This window comes from Hetaerina americana, unplaced genomic scaffold, assembly GCF_022747635.1.
Source record: "Hetaerina americana unplaced genomic scaffold, ioHetAmer1.1.p SCAF_10, whole genome shotgun sequence".
Classification (NCBI taxonomy): domain Eukaryota; kingdom Metazoa; phylum Arthropoda; class Insecta; order Odonata; family Calopterygidae; genus Hetaerina; species Hetaerina americana.
In genome coordinates, this window is record NW_027286070.1 from 20,335,803 (window position 1) to 20,357,129 (window position 21,327).

The following is a 21,327-nucleotide window of genomic DNA, read 5'->3' on the forward strand; positions in this document are numbered from 1 at the left end:
CCAGGTTCAGTAAGGCTACTGAACTTCTTTAGTTTACCATATGCAGTAACTAACTGACTTTTAAAAAATGTATAATACCCACCTTCAGGATTCTATGAATATCCACATTTTATCTCCATATATGGATTAGCTGTTATACCATGCAGTCAATCAAATGGCATTAGAGGGTCAACAATGGAAGAGAAAAAAAATTGAAACCTTACATGCCAAATAAATTCCACATGAATTTGCCAGTATAAGCTGGTAGTGCAAAATAAGAATTTTCCGGTGTTTGTCAGTGATAAGGTGACCATCAGGCTATGGGAAAATTGAAAACTTTAATAGACAGTGCAACTTACAAAACGGTGAGATATGGCGAACAAGAAGTAATGGAGGGAGTTGTGGAACTGCAGGTGCCCAGAGAGGCCTGGCCGGGAATCGAATCCAGGCCCTCCGGTTAGTAGACCAACGCTGTACCCCTGGACTATCGCGATAAAACTTTATTCCATACTCATAAAATTTACCGCATTTTTTCAATCAAATCGTCTAAAAAAATCAAGTAGGGATTGATTGGCTTTGGTAGAGTGCCGTTGGATAGGATTATTTCAATGGTCCCAGTAGAAATATAGCAAAATGTAGATCAAATGATCACCTAAGGATACATGAAAGTACTCCTCTCCGCTTGATTTCCGTTTTTTGCTCTTAATCATTCATGATCCACATAGTGCTGCGGATCTTTGCTTGGGCAAACTAGAATTTGAACCGGCGAATGAAATCAAATAAGATGCAGGATTTTTTCCTGCTAATTATTAATTGGCTGAAATATCTTGCCACCATAGGAGTCGGATTCTTGCCGACGGATGGATGCGGCAAAGGTATTGGGCGAATTTCAGCAGTTTTGCGTAACGAACAAATATAAAAAAAATTGAAAAGGCGCCACCATGAGAAAATCTGCCAGGGGGAATGACCGCCCCCGCGCCTTCCATTCTAATGGTCTTAAAATAGGTTTATCGATTGAAAATGAGTGCAGCATTTAAAAACTGTAATAACGTATAAAATAGTGAAATTTAAAAGAAATAAACATTTTGCCTTTTATAATTATACAATGTTAATAGGGAAGCGTATCGGGATACTTTTCCCAATTCCTGAAGACTTAAACATAAGGCAAATCCGCAGAAAAATTTCTACGTGTGTGGTTAAACTGGCATCGGAATGCGTACAGAATGTTCGTACAAAACTACTTTTTCAAGAAAAGAGTCATGGCATTACTTGTTAGACTGAGGGAAAGAAAATATTTAATTTAACTACCATTAATGGACTTTTATTTTGTATTAGGTATTGGTTTGTGAAAACTGTTAGACACTGGCATCTCGCTGTTGTCATGGTTTCTCTGAGATGTCGCAACGCACTCTTACTCTCTTTTGTTCTCTGTAATGTAACTTAAAAGCGCTTGTGTGAAATGAGATAAGGGCGGCTGATAATATTTGTTCCTCAAGAGCCTGAAGAAAATCCACAGCAATGCTTAGTGGTCATTTTAATTTTTTAAAGACGTCTTTATATAAACAGTGACTCAGTTCATCGAGGAATTTGTGTGAATGCAACATTTTTGTTAGCTAAGGTATAGTAAAATGTTGGGATCAAGTATAAACTGGAAGGAATTGTTTCCTACAAAATGCAGTGTTGTGGTTTTTGTATCTTACATGGCACTATTTATAAACCAAGGTGAGATATTATACGTAATATATTGTCCTTGCTGGCACAATATCGTCTTCTACTGAGGTGCAGGCTTTAAATATAAATTGTATGTTCGTAACAGGTGTATTGGTTAAAGGATCTCAAGAACAAAATAGCGCTTATAATTATAACACAGTAACAGTTGTTTTAATGACGGAAGTACTGAAATTAGTTGTCTCCTCGGCACTGTATTGCAAAGAGTAAGTGTGATCAAGTTTTTCATTCATACATTCCATTATTATTTTCATATTAATTTATGGTGGCTGTTTGGCTTCATATAACTAGATTTCTGGTGCTATTACTGGCTATTAGCATTCTTTCCCAAAGATAAATACTTCGTAGCCTTTGATTGACATTTAGTAGTAAGAGTGGTGAACAATGTTTTTACTTACATTTTACAGAATCTGAAATATTTTTTCAGTCATCTCGTTGTGAACGCACATAACATCAAGTGAATAATAAAGCATATGTTCGCTTCCATTTCATTTATGTTTATTAAAGTCATTCCCGGTGCATATGAAATAACAGAGATGTTTGATTGAAGAAATGTACCAAGAAAAATAACCATTGCCAATTGAATTTTAAGATTAAAGAAAATTTTTCATTTGACGGTTAATTTCAATGTAACTCTTTTGCCAGTTTACCATTCACATCGCTGATTTATGAAGTTAAATCCAATTTAAAGGGTATGTATTGCCAATATTACTCGTTTTACTGGTGGCTCATGTTATCTCATGGAATGAACATTTTACTGTCACTATAGCTATATACTGTTTAAAATTGATATAAATCTATTATCAAACTTTTATAATTTCAGTACTTATGTTATACTTTGTTCCTGCCCTGCTATATTGTCTGTACAATAACCTTGCCTTTGTAAACTTGGCGGCCTTCGACCCTACCTCTTATTATTTATTACTTCAGTTTAGAGTTGTAGTTACTGGAGTTGTATATCAGGTAAGGCCTACAATTACGGTGGTATAACTCGATATTATTCAGTCAACCGAGTTTTGATAATTGAATGGTAATTTCTTTCAGTTAATTTTCAAGAGGAAATTGAGCGGAAAGCAATGGGTATCATTGATACTCCTCACTGCAGGATGCATGATAAAACAAGTTGATTTTTCATTGTTTTCCAGTAGTGAAAAAACCCCTTCACCATTTTCTAACTTTTATTTGAACATCAATGCCTTTCTTATATTTGTGCAGGTGAGCAATTTTTCAATTATCTTAATTACGCATTGTAGCACACTACTAATTAGTTTGAATAAAATTAATCTTTTGGGGCAATGATTATACATGGGACATAGTATGTATAAGAATAATTTCGGTAGAGTTAAAAAAAGGGAGGTGATGAAATGTGATAATTGGGACATACTATATAGTATTTATTAATTCAAAATTACAGCTGTTTGTCAATACTCCATGCTATAATTTTAAATATCAATGTTCTTAATACAGTTAATAAATTTATGATGCATAATGCTCTACTGGATAGGATAAATGAGCTTTTTCATTCAGGAGAATCATTAAGAAATAGTATTCTTAAACTGGGAGCATGGCAACCTAGTGGGTAGTAGGGTGCTGGATTATTGACGAGGAGGGACTGGCTTTAAATCCAATCAATGCCTGGGCACCATCCGAAATTCACCCTCCTGAGTGATATTTTGGGCACCAGGTCTTCCTGGAAAATTTCAGTCAACATACGAACCCAGAAAATGTGTAAATTTTGTGTGCTAGGGATTAGTATGAGGTGAGGTATGCCCTTACCTACGTGACTGAACTTAGTGTTGATTACTGTGGTTAGTTGGTATAATCAAGCATAAAGAATGATTTAGCAGCTTGGGTATACTTTGTTAGCTTTTTTTCCAAGTTTTTTACTTATATTTAGTTGATGGCACTATTAATGTTTCATATTTTTTATTGGACAAATGTATAGTTTATCAAGACGTGCAATGTCTTTAAAAATGTCTCTGTCCGTAATGCATGGATGATGATACATGTAGACTTGTTTCAGGATGCTTAGCTATTTTCTCATCTTAAAATTTTTGAAAGAAAGTAATGCCTCAATTTCCACTTTTAATCTAATTGTTCATCTCTATTTTGAGAATACCATCATGTAAACATGTACTGTATTTGACGGCATATAAGACAACGTTTTTTTCCAATATGATGGTTCAAATAATCACCCACGTTTATTATATGAAGGTTTGAACTCCACGGTTTTACGTTTAATAAAGAATGTTATTTTTACCCCTGATGGTCAATGCTACCTATTTAGGCACCAATTTACTTATATAGTATTTATTATTCAATTGAAGACTTGTAGTTGGAATTATTATTATTAAGCCCATTGCTATTATGTGACGTGAATATCATGTTGCTCACTTATGTGATGTCAAAAGAGGTGTTAGGGATATATTAAATGAACTTGATCATGTTTAATTGCATGTGATCATAACAAAACGGTGTGTGCTCTTTTTACTGAGTGGTATTATTCGTTTAAAAAAATTTACTTTAATGTTTCTCATGGATTCATTTGGATTGTTAAAATTTTTCTTTTGTGTGTACCCCTCTGAAATGAAGGTAAATATTGTATGCCATCAAGCATTGTGCATCTTCACTGTACTCTTTTAATTGATATTTTTTCTTTTAATCCTTTTGAGAGGAAAGAAATCCACTATGTAATATCTGAAACTGTCTCTCATGTTTTCTTGTCCCCGCTGTTATTATTATTGGTATTCTACTGGTTAGGGTAATTTTTCTACCATTGAGGGTAGGGTAGTCCCCACTTCATACCAATACCATGCTTTCATATAATGTACATCTAAATATTTAATAGGTATTTCTTTAATAGTGAAAGATGTGCATATTATGTTTTCTGCCATGTACCCTAGTTGCTTGAGCTGAAAGAACCGATATAAGATGTTGCACAATAGTGCCACTCAAATCTTTTTGCATTAGCTCTCAGTCCAGAATTAGTTTTGCCCTTACAACTCCTGACGTGAGTAAAACTTACCTTTTGTCATTCGAGACATGTTTGCTTTCACCTACTCTCATAACACGTATGTATGCTTCAAGAAACTTGCTATTAGTCTTCATCTGATATCAGAAGGTGTTCTTTCGAGTGTTAGATAATATACATTATCATTGTCTCCTTCTTCCTCTTTTCTTTTCCACCTTTCAGTGTTACATTACCTTCACCCAGATAGATTTTAATGATGTCTATTTAGTGAACAGTGTAAACAGAACAGAAATATTCATAGGGAACAAAGAAAATCAACCTTTATCCATAGTCTGCCTGACAGTATTCATTCTATGGACATTATCTAGATACAAACCTTAGAAATTTAAGTGAATTAGGATTTTTTTTTGCAGTGCACATAAAGGTAAACGAGAGATGATAATATATCTGTGTTAAGAATTGTGCTCAACTCTTTTTATTTTTTGTTCACAAACCAATTCTGCGTATTATGTTGAAAGCTATGTCTTTATTAGAAAAATTTAGAACAAAATAATCACAAATAGGAGTTTAGTGTTTAGTCCAAAATTCGTTCCTAAGCATGTAAGCACTGGAAATAAGCAGTCATATTGTGAACACTACCTATGTAATGCAGAAGTTAATGCCGCATGATAGATTTTGCTTGAAGTTTTAGCTATGGCATTTCACAGCAAACTAGCATTACTGAGGGAGTTAATGCTAAATCAGGTACTACATCAAGGAATCTTTGGACTGATGTTTGATGATTCGGTTGCAAATTTTAAATATTAACACAATTGAAGGTATTCCGATTGAATTAGGCCATACTCTGGTCTTTTTAATTACTTTTTAACATTTGTCAATTTTAACCAATTAAGATTTGTTCATATTTGTTGATTCACGAATACATCATCCTTGCACGTAGGCAACAGAGTGATTCCCCTGGGTGTATGCCAAAAGCATGTCCTGTCACGCTAGAATAATTTTTCTGTATTTCGTCCCGTAATATAAAGGTACCATAATTACGTGAATGATACTGATCGATTGTCATTATTACTACAGAATTTACTTATCTAGTTGTTAAGGAATAATTAATTATTTGATTTTTCTGCACCGTGAAATTGTTCTTTTACGCCAAGTTATTAAAGAAAAAGAATTCTCGTAATTATTTATTTGACTTTTGAAATGGTTAACCAGGTTTAATACGTATGGTCAATCATGGGAAGGCCCAAGAATATTTGTTTCCATTTAAAAGCTTACATTTTCATTTTTGTTCCATAAACAATTACGTGAGGTTTGGAAAAAGATGATAGCAGAAAATTCTTCGTTTCTCCGAAAGCCTATTGTCCTTGGATTTCCTGCGTCTCAGATGATGTTTACGTACTCTTATCTCAAGCTTAGAGCGTGGCTAGCAAGCTTAAAAGAAAATTACTTTCAGACGGGTTTCTTATCTAATTTTCCTCAGGAATTCTTAACCACCCGGAACATTCACTTATTTGTTTCTTTTAACTGTGGGGGAGAGCTTCATTTTCATAATCGTTGATTCTGCCATTTTCTTGCGTAGATTATTCCTTTCGCGTCCATACGGTGAACTAGCTAGGAACCTATCAAGGTATATATCTCCCAGTCTCTATGGCGAAGACGAAGAAATTATGCTGTCAGATTATCACGGTTGGCAACAATTTCTGTTTGAAACGTGGGTCGTTGTGAGCAGTAGAACTACTATACTACAATGTGTGTAGTTTCGGGATTGTACTCTCGCTTGTACTCGTATTAGGGAAGAATGTACAGCTCAAGGAAAATAAATACTATCCTGAAAGGAATTGGAGGCTCCAATAAACGCTGTGTGATGCCCTGATTTAGATATGAAACATTTTTGATATATCACGCTTGTAATGAATAAAATGATTGGTTTTAGAAACTGATTCCGAGACAGCGCAATGTTGTTCATCGCGGTAGTTAGGTTTATGCATGTTTGCTCACATACAAGAATAATTGGGAAACGATGTTAACGCGAATTTAAGGTGACTCATTCAAAAGCATTTGCAAAAACTAATCAAAGGATTTTTATCCGTTTGCCTATCCATAATCAAGCGCAAATTCAAGCAACTCCCTCCGTATTCATCATTTGCAAGAGGATTTGGGGGTCGAGAACGTGACTGTTGAGGACAGGGAGGGTTCCAGGAATGGAAGTGGCTGAGCGTTGACGGGAAGATGGTAGGGGGCGGCCGGGGAGAGGTTTTCAGGAAGAATCTGGTATAATCGGGGAGTACAATGGAAATTAAAGAAGCGTTCGGTATGAGGAAAGATTCGAAGACTACGGGAAGTTACAGAATAAAATATTGGAAGTCCATGTAGGGTGTAACGAACTTAGAATTTGAGGAAAGACGATGAGCGTAATTTAGTGTGTGGATGGAAAAGGTTGACTGGATAGAGTGAGGGAGGTGAACGAAGGATTCTAGGATGGGTTTGAAAAGCAACTAAAGCCGGGCGAGATACTTGGAGGCAGAAAAAGTGGATTGTTGGTGATTTTGAGAGAAAATACGGTTTTCAAGACTGGCCGAAGAGGGAATGTTAGATAAGAAGAGAAGTGCGAGGGGAAGAAGGACTTTTTTAGGACACGCCAGGTAAAATTGATGAGGTGCGGAAAAGAATACTCCTGGGCCAAAGGGGCGAAGATGGGTGACGCGTGAGCCCCGTGATTGGATAATATGTGCATAGGAACTTGCAAGCCACCGATAGGGTGTGATTACACACCGTAATAAAAATAGCGCTACGTCTTTTCGTTCGTCGGCAAACTGAAATTTTTCGAAAATTTTTTAGGAGGATAGTGAAGTTAACGGGCATTTTAATCGATGATCTTCGGCGAGAAATACTTCCATATAAATATGAGGATTTTAACCAAGTTTACTAGCCAATGCTGATAATAACAAGACAGTGGGCTCCTCAGCAGATTCGATGCAATCGAATCAGTAAAAGACCGGTTTGAACACCATCTGTTACTATCAGAATTCCGAGATATAAAGTGTAGACTTAATTAAATACTTATTTTTGACCTCCCTGGGAGAAGAGGGAATTGCATTGTGTAATCTGTTTGTCCCACTCGGCTCTCGGAATATGTGGAAATTGGGCGTGAAAAAACTACAGCTAGGTTTGGTCCTGGGCGCACGACAACTTACCATCTTCTTTTATAGCATCTATTTTAGCATTATTGTTCCAAATGATGACGTAATTTACGACTTTGCATCAATTCTAGCTGCTTTTGCGGATGCTGAAGAATGATGTAATTTAACAGCCGATTCTTTCTTCTATTTATCGCAGATAGTCATAAACTGGTTTAAGCGCCATAAAATGATCCAGGCAGGTTAAAACGATTTCTTTCCCTTGGCATATCGTTAGCGAACATCTGCAGTGCCCAACTGCAATCATCTAGGAAAGAACTGACCTCCATAACATTTTCCTTCCTTGCCTGTGCTTAATCTTTTGTTTCCAAAGTTTGTGGTATTCTTTAATGGATATTTTTAAAATTTTAATTGCAACGGCTTTGTTTTCCACACACCTCCTTCATTTCGTTCTTTCTTATTACATTCTGTTTATGTCGAATAATGTAAATTGGCAATCACACTTTTGTGTATTCAACAGTTGCACTTGTAGTGGCAATGCAGTGGGCTGTGTAAGTAAAAAGAAAAAAAAAGTAACGGAAGCAATTTCTATTTACGTTGTTTATTTGATTATTTGTTTATATTTTAAACCTAGCGTAAAAAATAGGATGCAAAGCAAATTGATTGGCAGTGGGATGTTGAAGACTGTGATAGAGGAGAGTCAGGGGGGGAGAGGGTTAGCCAAACGAGGCAGGAATACAGGCTAGGGATGTTGGATGGAATGAAGAGAGGAGGGAAGTATACGGAGATGAAGAGGGGTTTGCTGTACAGAAGGATGTTGGGTTGTGTATTGTTTGGAGAAACAGAATTATTTGGTTGTTGTGCCCATCCAAAACCTACCCTAACCGGTAGATTACCTATAATAAATTTTAAGCAGACGATAGGAGTTTAGGGACAGGAGGTCTCTCATAATATTATTAAAGTGGTCGAGATGATTTTATTTTATAAAATATTTCCGTTCGGCAACTTTCACGGCAGTCGTGTGAAAAAAACGGGAAATACGAGTCATTAACCCGACCGGCCTGAATATTATATTGATTTATTGAGGAGTGTGCCTTATTCTAGGGAAAACGTAGAAATTAAAATCTTATTGGTAGTATTACCATGGGCGATGGAAAGGGTGATTCAACGATAGGGGAAAGTTACATAGCTCAGTAGGTTGATAGCCTAATATTTTTGGAAGCATTGTGGACAATTATTTTCGTTGGGTTCATCTGCCAACGTCGGAGACATCGTATAGAAAGAAGATAAATGAATAACGTGCATTTTTATAATTTAAGTGGGTGATACTTTTAGAATTATCGTAAAAGCGTTAATGTCGGTACTCCTACTACTTCGCGTCCAATAGCGATTACATTAGCAGCGCTACCGTTCCACTGACCTAGGAGATACCCAGAAGCGAAAATTCCCAGAGGTGACTCTTCCAAGAACACAAACTCTTACACCAAACTTAACAATACACCAAACGTATTAGCTCTTAACTTAGCTGAGTTTCGAAACTTGGGACGGAAGAGGAGTAGCGAGTACTCTTCAGTTTAAAGTATAGGGTCGCGGGGATTCGGAAAGAAAGACATTTTTCCGTTGCAATATTAGCACAGAGTGCATAATGTCATGAGCTTTAATATGACCAGCATTAATGCCTTGTTAAACAGTACCAATATACATTACGGATTAGCGTAGACGAAGGTTTCATCTTTGTTTTAAACACGGTAAACTTTTCCATTCCCCTCCCGGGGTTCTCTGCGCCCTTCGAAACATCAGGATACAAGTATAATGTAGTCACATTTTTTATAAATATACTGATCGCTATTTGATAAACGTCATTTTAAATAATCGGTGCATTTTCGTGGAACACACGAAAAGCACGGCATTTATTTATACGGCGACGTGAAGTTATTATGGAAAAGAGCCTGCTCGTACTTAATGAAGACCTCTGTTGACCTTTATTGTTTGTGAAAAAATGACATATGAAGCATATACGGTTCATTATACAATCTCTATCTCTGATCTAATTTTCATGATCCTTTCGACCGCATAACGATATAGCTCTGAATACGTTCTTACTGTCTTCAAAAAATGTTATTGCTTCCAATTTACTTGAATATCTCTATGGCTGGTGGGGCTTTGATTTTTTTTCTGAGAGGACTGTAAAAGTTACCAGTGGTAGCATTATTAGGCCGTTCCTATTGTATTTCCTTAATTCTTCAACTAAAGTTTTCTTTGTCAAGTCCTAAGTGCTTTCATTGGAATTCTGCTGAGATACCTTGAAAGTTTTTTCCATTCCTCAATATTCTCCAGATCCATAACCGATATTTTTTACACTAAATTCTTAGCAGTTTAATCCTTGCTAAACTATGCTCTCAGGTTATATTAATGGCTGTCGTCTGTCTCCGCTTAGTCCAACCAAATTTTTCTACTTCTCACCCAATGAACATAATCGAAGTGTTGCTAATTTTTAGAAGCACTATTTCGTTGGCATTTCGTATTGAACATTTTTTATTCCTCGTATCGGCGTCCTTTATGATTCAATTGTATATATTTGTGTCAATCAGGTTTCACGATATGCCATTCAACTTCTAACAGATTGATGTGAAATAGTGGCTGGCAGTTTGCTCCCATTCGTATAACCTCTCCTTTTATTTCTGAGTTTATAGTTACTCCACATGCAGCGCTGCTCACATGTGTAACCTCTTATTGAACCCCAAGCACAAATCGGTATACCACTGATGAATCCGGCCACCGCCGTGGTTCCAACCCAGGCCCTTGAGATGAGGAAAGTGATAGAGAACTATAATAAATTTTAATAATACGAAATAACTTTGTGGTGAATGGATTAACTTGAAGGTACTTTGCAACCTTTAAAAAAATAATCGGGGTGAAGTTTACAGATCAGACCGTGATTGGATGCTAAATACGTGACAACCTGAAAAAAGGCCAGTTCTCTGTAGCGAGGTGCATTTGTAAATTGTCTTGATATACTTTGACGTGTGGCAACACTACGGGTTTGCTTGGTTGGTGGCATAGTTTGCTCAGCTGTGAGGACAAGGAGGAGACTGTTTACATAGTCTGAGAGGAACATTTCTCTGGGCTCGTCAGAGGATTAGGTGTTTGAAATGAAAAACAAATTGTCGCGGTGATAAACAACATCGTGTTGGAGTTGAATTCGCTCTTTTGCCATAGAACAAAAGCTGAACTTCTTGTCGCACGTATCCGTTAGTGACTAACTGTTAGCGTAAGTTTTCGACTTCGTTTCTGTACGTCGACCTTCAAGTTATTTATGCTTTATTTCGAGAATATTGGCTTTCTAGATACTGTGAAGATTTCTCTCCCCAGGTGGTTGAGGTTTAATAAGAGTTGATCGACTTGATTAGTTTGCTCACGTCATGCTCCTAGCATTGTGATAGTCATTGGCAAGTTCGAGCGTTGTGAAAATTTCTACGCATGAAACATTTTCAGTCCATCCCATGTGTGTTACTTCGTTGTACTAAACCAAAATAAGTTATCCAAAGGTTCGATATTTGGTTGGCCTCGAAGTGTATATGCACGAACATATAATTTTTAATGGTCATTTTACTTGTATTTGCTTTTTCTAACCCGCATGAGACTTCAGAGCTTTCCTCAAGAGTGAAATTGAGCGCTCATTAACTTCGAAAATTTTAATTTTTACCTGAACATGTTTTGTTCTCTTCGCGATTTGGTTAGAATTTTTTGAAAGAAAACTGTTCGAAGTATTCCAAGACACAGGAAATGTTCAATCGGTGACAATCAACTCATTTACTCGCAGTATAAGAGTGAAAGAAAAAGTTTTGCAATTTATTGTTGTACGAGTGACTAAATTACTTCCGACTATTGTCACCGGAAGATTATTCAATTAGCGTGTCCATTTGTCTGGTAAATATTAAGTTTAGAGAGGTAGAAAGCATTACTGATTTCTTTTACACCCGAATCGCTTCCAACGTTATCATTTGCACGGTAAGACGTTTTATGATAATACTTATACGCGTTGTGCGTATCTCTTGGTCTCGAGTTCCAATCCGTGTCACTGAATGCCTAAAATCGATTAAGCCTTTTAAGTTATATGAGCCGGTTTTGGCAACCATGCGCAGGACGTTTAGCAGAGTAAAGTAATCGCAAAAGAAATTGAATGTATAGCAAGAAAGTGACTTAGGCCCTGAACTGGTTAGCCTGGTGGTGAAGTTACTGAATATTAACTATTTAAGGTAGCTTAAAAAATGTTTTAGCCTATGCGTGGCATGCATGTACGGTCAACCCGAATAACGCAGGTTCGGATCCCGCTTCGATTGTAGATTTCACGCGGTCGAAAGCTTTTTCTAAGTGCCATGCCTTCTTCCATAAGGTCATTTTGAAAAAAATATCGTTTATCATGAAGAAATATTTTGTATAGTATCGTTTGTCCCAGCATTTTATTTTGAAAATTCTTCCTCTCAGCCTATTCCACAGTGTACAAGTAGGCTGTGCTTATACAGCTATTTAAGCTGGTAGAATGAATCAAACCTGGTGGAAACTTGGTTTTTAGTGCGGGTAAAATGGAAAATATCCACAAAAGGAGGACGGGACTCTCAGACCGCGTGCTCCTTTCTCCGGCAGAAGGAAAGGAGTATGGCATTATGGGTTAGGTATTCGGCGCCGAAAGGAGAGGATAAATCTTAATAACTGTAATTGAAGGTCTTCGTACGTGCCGGTCGAAACATTCCGTCTACGTGACGTCGCGAAAAAAGGCCGTGTTTTGAGCCGTGAAGCAAGTGATAGTTAGACTCTTTGTGAGCCACGATCAGCTTACATTTGAAACAACTATATTTCATGGTCACTTATAACTATTGTACGTATTAAAATATTACTTCTAATATATAGCATTACATCTATTATATAGCCACAAAAATTCTGTCAACGTTCGTAGGAATTCATGCGTTTTAGCCGATTTCATTTGGGCCATTTTCGTAGGCAAATACGACGAGCGCATTTATTTAATAAAATTCTTGTCCACGATTTGATACAAAAGCGGCTTTGCATATGAATTACGTCGTTTTATTTAAATACAATTGAAAAACAACCCTTTCAGATCGCAATGAAAAATTAGTTATTATCTCGAATTTAAAAAATATATCGGTGGAGAAAAATGTATTTTTTTGATGAAAATTGCCAAAAGACAGCTGTAAGGTGCCAAGAAAAAAATGAATACCTTTGAATTAAATCTTTACAAATAACAATGCAATCATTTCGAAGTGTAAAAATCATTCAACTTATCTTTTTAAACTTTGATATTGTTGCAATGTTATGAGCAATAGTGGATGACTCCATGAATGTTACTGCGGTGGTAGCCCCCAGCGTTTCTTAGAAGTTCTCAAAATATGAATCTAAATTATGGCTCAATTTAGAAATTTTGGCCTGTGACCCAGTGGGAGTGGGGACTTATTTGTTTTGTGTCTGTGACTTTTGGTGGTTCTGAACTCAGGGTGACTTTATTCCAGATACCATGAAAATGTCGATTCAGCAACTCGGAAGTATGTTTTATTAACTGGGATGATTAAAAAGTGGACTTCCTGAGTTACTTGGTGCATATTTTTCCCATTAAGTTGGTGCTTTTTACTTGGGCTCTTATGGAACGCTCTCTACCTGTGCTCAAAAAACATTTATTTTAGTAAGTAAATGTACTCCAGTGACTCTGAAGGTCCTATTCTATCAGGATAACACATAAGCACTCACTATAATGAATATTCTATTTAATTAGGATTCAGCACCAACACATGATACTAAGTCTTGTTGCTTAGACATCTGGCATGTAGCTCCATTGGAAGACATGCCTAATCGAAATGACTAATGGGGAAGTTTTGGTCATGCAATAACAAATAATTAACTCTAATGACCTTTTTTTATCCAGCCGCAATTTAGCTGGAAGAGAGACACCATGGGAATGCTAATGACCTTTTTTTATCCAGCCGCAATTTAGCTGGAAGAGAGACACCATGGGAATGCTAATTCACCACTAAACTGTCACGTGAATCATAATACTGGCTTTAACTTTCAAAAGGCTTAGTTATCCTGGAGAATACATAGAAATGGCCAATACTAGAATTACATGCAGTATTAAATGCAAAGGTTAAATCAGGAGAAAAAGTGTCCTAACTCTTTGAGTTAACTCAGAAACAGCACTTCCAGTGGAAGAAATCCAAACCGGTTCCAAAACCAAAAATTTAGGAACTATCAAACAAAGTCCACATGTACTTGTGCTTGATTGAAAGAACTCAAAATATGTTCGGATTTGACATTAAAATCTTTATTTCAAGACCCAGGTTTCACTGTTGTGTCACTTATTTAAGATTTTGATGTGGACTTGCTAAGGACAATAATCAAGCAGTTCTTTGAAGTCAAACCGGAAACCATTTCCTGTAACTTGAGCTTGGTTTTACTAAAAGGCAAAGCCTGGCAAAAACCATATTGATTCTTTCCCAGATGGCTGAAGGAACTTGGGAAGACAAATATACTATGGGGAGGAAAATTTGTTAGAGTACATGTTTGACAATAATATTTTTTCACCATGCTTTAAATTTAGCTTTTTTATATTTCCACTAATTTTCTTAATTAAGCTATTTGTATGTATTGCCCATACCCAAATTTGTAAAGGAAGGGAGCAAATTCCCTGAAACTGAAGCTCATAGGGGAGGTGGGAGTCAGAGAAGGAAATTTCCAAATAGTAGTGGGAGATAGGGAAGGGTAGAATGTTGTCTTAATTACTTATTAATTATGGGATTTCAGGTTATTCTTTAGGATTGTTTTTTATCAGAAAGAGAAAACCAAATGTGATAACGTCAGAACTTACCAAAAAGAAGTGCTCAGGAAAACTTTTATTATTTAGATTAACAATTAAATTCTGCTAATGTAATGACTTTCTATTGCAGCCCATAATTATTCTGTTTTGTTTGTACAGTGACTTAGTATTATTTCATTTCCAGAGACTCTGGATGTTTTGGAATATTTTTTGTGTAATCTTGTTCATAAACTTTTGTCTGCTTTGGAATATTGAAATTTATAAAAAGTGATGATTGTTATCACCAAAAGACCTATGAAAACAATCAATTCCAGGGTTTTGTTATAGTTGGTTTTGCTAAAAACAACTTTCATGTATTTTGTTATTTACAGACTGTTTGTTCCTGCTTGGCAGGGGTGTACAACGAATATCTTCTCAAAGGAGAGGCAGAAGTAAACATATTTCTTCAAAATGTATTCATGTATATTGATTCCATTATATGTAATGCTGGAATCCTTCTTATACAAGGTAATTTTGTTGAATCATTTTCTACTGATGCCTTGAAGTCATTAATGCAATACAAAGTACTGTTGATAATGATTAACAATGCCGCTATTGGTATCATTACTAGTTTCTTCCTAAAGAATTTGAATTCTATATTGAAAACTTTTGCAAGTGCTTTGGAATTGATGTTTACTGCTGCTATATGTTGGGCCATATTTGGGATTCCTATTTATTTTAATACTGTGGTGGCCATAACAATAGTATCCTATGCTGTGATTTTGTATTCCCAAAACCCTGTTGTAAACCAAGTCAAGTCTAGTGGCACTGATCCATCAACTGAAAAATTGATACAATCAGTATAGCAGAATGAGTATCCTCTCAGGTAATATTGACATGACCTTCTGTTGCCATTTTTTTTACATAATTGGCAAACAATTTCATTGTGTGGATGGCAAGTTTTTATCTAGTCAATATTGTTGACCACAATTTGGACTAGCGTCTTCCTCTATGAGACATCTTTGGTGCATTATTCCTTGGTAATGCTCAAAGACTGAAACGTTCCAAAGGTGGGAATTTTCCTATTGAAATTATTTTTCCTTTAAGCATAAATCACATCACAGTGGTGTTGATTCAAAAATGACTTGTTATTTTCTAGTCCTGTGTTTGCCGTTTGGCAAATATAGACTGAAATAGAAAGTTATTTCTCAGGAGATGCACTTTTGATGAGGTATTTGATATTTTCATATGCAAAATGAAAAATGTCATCACCTTTTGAGCTTAAGGGGCCCATGGATTTATGCAAATTTATAGTATTTAAGTAACTTGAAAATTTTGCATTAAGAATGTGAACATGTTTGTTTGGAGGTAATTCAAAAATTTTATTGTTTTAATGTGCTTAGCTGTTTGTTTTTTAAAAAAAAATTTGGAAAGAGAATTTTACTATAAACTGCTATTTTTTAATTCATGATGGTTCTCGCAAGAGGTTAAAATCAATCAGTCAATGTTAAAAAGGTTCCATTTAATGTATCCTGGTGAAAAATTGACTGGTTTTAAGAAGTGTAGGTGTTTTGTTGGAAATTAAATTGGTGACGTTGCTTTAATTGTATAAGCTTACTGACTGCCAATGGTGATTTTAGTTTGAAAAAACCCTATGCAAAAAATATCACTCGTAAACATATTTGAGAGTTACCTTTTCGTTGCATCTAGGTCAGGAGGAGGCATATTGCTTGCCATTGTTAATGTTGATTGCATGGGTTAAAATTTAATTTCATTCCTTTATAGATTTTATTTTTATCATCAAAAGAATTAATTATTTTTCACATGAATGCCAAGCTTCAGCGTCCATATGCTCATTTGTTATTCTTTTGCCTTTTGAATGAGTCCAGTGTATCATGAAAATGTTATAAAAGGCCATTATGTTTATGAATCATTAAATGATGTTATTGGAAGGTTAAGAGTCACTTACGAGGATTTATTTGGTTCAAAGTGATACCTTTGTTAATAAAGCTCCATTGCATTCTGTTGGGGTAAGCAATGTTGAATTCTACTACACATTTTTGACTACTTTTAATGACTTTTATCAAGAGTGAAATCAGGTATTTTTATGCTCTAAGCACAGATATAACATTAGGTATATCTTACCAAACAAACCATGTAACCAATGTAAAGGTAATATAAATGCTTTAGTAAGTCTTATGTTTTCCATCGTTATTTATGGAGCATCTTTTAGTCACATGAAGCTAGCTTTTTAGAGCAGAATTTTTTACCACCCCTCTTCAATCTTATGGTTCTTCACAATATTTCTTGGCGAGACTGATGATGGGAACCAAAATTAATGCTCACTTTACGGTGATGTATAAATTTATGCCAGAGTATGTTCAGTGGTGACATTAATCAAATAATTCATTAATAAAAAACAGTTAAATAAAGTAAAGTTTGATAAAAATAGTTCACTGGTAGTAAAATATTAATTGGTGATGAATCTAAAGTAAGCAAGGAAATAAAATATTAATGTGTGCCATGACTTATGTTTAAAAAAAAAAGTTACTGGCTCATGGCATATTCAAATATTAAGTCAGATTTAAGGACGGGAGATGCCTAGAGTAATATATCAACTACACTTGACATTATAATAATGAAGGAAATCTGGTGGGGAAATATGTCTGTGACAATTTTTTTCACAATTAAAATTCTTCAGTTTCTGTATTAGTCAGAATAGAGCGTAGAAAGTGTTGTGTTCATTATTTTCAATATTATGTACCATGATTTCATCCTCTCGTGAGATCCTAATTTCAGCCTCTAGGATACACCTCCTTTTTCCTCAATTGTATGGTTAAGAGATGCTTCCATTTATAATATCAAGCAGTTTTATTTAAAGCATCATGAAAGTCAGGCTTAAAAACATTCTTAAATCAGAGATGAGAAACTCATTGCTTGTGTTTCTGTAGTTCGTTTTAATCTAAAAAAAAATGGGTCAAGCTGCTATTTCTGGTGATGGAAACTATTGGAATGGACACAAAGTGTTGGTCATTGAATGGAAGGTAGTGCTTTGCATTCCATGTAAATTTTTTCCTCTCAGGAAAATTTTGGTATACATATTTTTTACCTTTATAACAGTGTGAGGTGGAGCATGTTATAATTTTTTAATTTTGTATTTCCATCCTTGAAAAGGATATTACTCTTATGCATGACTTGATTGGACAGTATTCAGTTAATTTATAGTAGAGTTATGTGTACATAGGGGTTTAAAAGTTTTCTAAAATCCTGAATTTTATGAAAACCTACTGTGGATCAAATGATGAACTAACTCTGTTGATATTTATTATTACAATGCTTATCCTCTACCGTGTGAAAGTGACAAGTTTACTTGCTTCTGCACTTTTCACCTAGTCTCTTTCAATTGTGTATTTCTAACACACTCATGAAAAAAATACCTAGTATAACATGAATAATAAAGAATATTTTTCATAGGTCTCCTAGTTGTTCAGAAATAGTTTAAATTGTTCCTAATTAAAAAAATGTACATTATTATTATGTTTTCTGTTGCATATTTGCACAGATGGCACAAATAATGCAAAAAAGATAATGCTGGAATTATATTTTATAAGTTCCATGGTTGGTAACATACATTTATTAATATTGAGTACAAATGTGTACTTTACTTGTATTCAATTTTTATTCAGTAATTGTTTTGAATAAACAAATCTCTTGCCTTTTGAGTATTATTTTTAAGCTACTTTATCCCGTTTGAAATTAAACTTTTTTAAAATCTTGTCATGCATTGCGTTTTTGTTTGGCAGTATTTTACTTACCAGGTCCTGTAGTGCCAATTTTTATGAAGATTTTTATACCATGCTAATTTGGGAAGCTTCATTTTAAAACTTTTATGCAAGTCTCAAGTTTTTTGCTTGAAGATAGACATAGAAGAAAAGATATGAAAATCAATCACAGTAGTAGCATAGGCATGGGGGCGGTAATGGTCCTAGTAAAAGAAATTTTCCAAATTATTTTCTACAATGGAACCCTCTAACTAATGGGCTGTGATATATAATGCTACAAATGTGCTTGAGCATCAAATATAAAATTAATATTTCATGAGCAGTAATATGCCAGTTGGAAACTGATGCAATGCATTCCATTAGAAATTCCGGAATAGCTTTGATACTGTATTATTAAATACTTTTCATATTTTCATTTAATTCGAAATGTGGAAATGTTTTGAATTAGAAAAGCATTGGGGTGTTTAATATGCAATTTCCTGTGATCATGTTCATTGAAGTCTATGGAATCTTCAATTGAGAATTTCTTTTGAACATTTTCTTTTGCCGAACAATTTTGTAAACTGGTGTGAGTTCTTCTGATCATCATATCATGTCATGATGATCATTACGATGATTGTACTATGGCTTCTAAAAGTCATAATACAATCATCACAATGGGATACTTGTATAATCATCACAATGGGATTGAAAAGTGTGTCATTTTATTGAATTTTTATGCCAAATTTAGTGATTTGTTATGTGTTACAAATGATTTTCTGGAGTCTTGTTGCCATTTATTCAAGTTTTTCAAAAACACTGGTCACGTGCCCTTGACGCTGCCTCTGCAATGGTACACGAAGGGAAAGGGTGTCTATTGAAGTTATCACACAATGGTGACAGACAGGGTGATTTAAGTAATTTTTGTAAATGACCCAACGTATTATAATGGTGATCTGACATAGCATAACTGTGCTAGCAGAATGGCCTTACTATAAATTCAGAACTCAGTTCAACTTTTTTTGTGCAGGTTTTGCGTTGTGATAGGGTTGTGAAAATTTCAAATGGTACTCCTCTGTATGAGGTATAGGTAATTTAGTTTGGTGGGTGCTTTGACCAGGAAATTTTGATATTTTCGTCTCAAATTATACCAGAAATAATGAGGGGTAGTTAATGTGATTTCTTGTATTTACACTTTTAGATCAGCTATGGTTTACATGAGCAAAAAAATGTATGCCAATAAATATAATTTGGATAAAAATAAGACCTCAATAATGCATATTGTATAAATCCTCTTCCACAAGAAGACACACTTAAATCAAAGGCATGTAATGCCATATTTAAAATTTTAGGATGCATCCATATGATACCAACCTTAGTAGCTGTAAGTGCTATAGTTGAAGCACTGGAAGTATTAATTCTCTTGAATTTTAATCAGAATGAGCGGTGTTTCATACTGTTGTCCACAGAATGGTATTATTATTTTAGTCAGGAATAACTTTGTGGTTGGATGTATTTGTTTCCTCAGACCCCCAAACTAAACAATGAGTTTCGGTGAAATTTATTTACTATCACTGCATGAAATCATTTGCACTTTGTAAATGCATCATTTTTTGCTAAAAAAGATAGCTGGCACAGAAACTTGTTAACCAGTGATTTGTGTTATTAATTAGAGTTTGAGTTTCAATGCAATTAAAAATATACATACAGGATGCTAATGAGTCATACTGCTTAAGTGTATCTAAAGGTGTTAAATTTATGGTCCCTATTGAAATAATAACAATTGTAAAGTGAATAATATGCGGCTTTTTATCAAGAATGGAGTTAGGCCACTTTCAAAATTAACAACCAGATTCGTTTTAAAATTTGAAGGGGCCCAAGTCCATTCAGCATAATTTAAGATGTTTCAAATGGAAAAAATCAATACTCTTTAACCAATACTCTAATCAATAGTCTTTCAAGGTGAATTTGTGCAGTATTAGTGCGGAATGTTTCTCTTCCATCTGAAAATTCCTAGGGAACTTGGATGAAGGTTATATTAATTTCTTGCGACCTGAATGACTCTCTTCCAGCTAAAAGCATGGGGAGGGAAATAGAAAAAACTTTGTGAAATCAACTTAATGATTTTTATTGATGTAATTTAGGTTTTGACCTTTAGATGTAATCTGAATGTTTAGACCAAAGATGACATAAGGTGTTGAAAGCTAGATCATATCAATAAAAGTCATGAAATAGATTTCTCAAACTTCTAATTTTCTTTGTGATGTATAACTTCCAACAGGACAAGCTTGAAACATTTTCCTCCATTAGTAGAAGAACTGAAATGGAGGGACATATAAGCTATTATTCATGTAAATGGAATATTTTAAGTTATTGATGTAATGGAAACACATTGATTTTGATTTACGACTATAAGGGTTGAACTCTGTTAATATTTTAGATGCAAATCAGTCAGGGTTACAACTGATGACTAATGTCTGTAAGAGGTATATGATATTGAGGAATGGGTGGGATATGAGACCAGTTAAAATTTTCAAGTTTGAAATGTGAACTGTGTGCATCTTGTTCACAGAATCAGTTATATATGCATGAGAAATATATATTGTGAAATTACAACATTACCAAGAAACAGCCAGTGTAGGGGAAGTATTTCTTGAAGTGTATCTACTGACTTGCTCTGTAATGTTATCGTTCTCCTCTGCCAATGGTTTAGTCTAAGTGATGTTGAGATAATAGACTTACCAGTGAAGCAAAATTAGTCAGAATTGGATACCATCCCTTGCTGATGTTGTTAAAAGTATTTAACTATTTAAAAGGCATGAATAGCTTTAAGCGGTCAGTAACCACATGATAGGAATATTCACCAGAAAAAAATTAAAAAATTGATCTTGAGCCAAAAGGCAAAAGATTTACCTTTAAAGATTGTAATTGTTTCATTTAGCATAT

General features: G+C 34.9%; 1 protein-coding gene across 1 annotated transcript; it reads left to right on the plus strand.

Moving 5' to 3' along the window:
* The first annotated feature begins 1,419 nt into the window (after positions 1 to 1,419).
* senju (UDP-galactose transporter senju) lies at positions 1,420 to 18,873 on the plus strand. Its single transcript, XM_071598438.1, has 6 exons — positions 1,420 to 1,701; positions 1,796 to 1,913; positions 2,353 to 2,399; positions 2,531 to 2,670; positions 2,752 to 2,922; positions 15,013 to 18,873. Exons 1-6 carry the CDS (start codon positions 1,608 to 1,610, stop codon positions 15,484 to 15,486), a joined length of 1,044 nt encoding a protein of 347 aa, XP_071454539.1. The 5' UTR covers positions 1,420 to 1,607; the 3' UTR covers positions 15,487 to 18,873.
* The last annotated feature ends 2,454 nt before the right edge of the window (positions 18,874 to 21,327 follow it).

Coding starts and splice junctions, on each gene's coding strand:
- senju (XM_071598438.1), top strand. CDS start 1,608: ATGTTGGGATCAAGTATAAACTGGAAGGAATTGTTTCCTACAAAATGC. Junction 1,914..2,352: donor TCGGCACTGTATTGCAAAGA/GTAAGTGTGATC, acceptor CTCTTTTGCCAG/TTTACCATTCACATCGCTGA. Junction 2,400..2,530: donor AGTTAAATCCAATTTAAAGG/GTATGTATTGCC, acceptor TTATAATTTCAG/TACTTATGTTATACTTTGTT.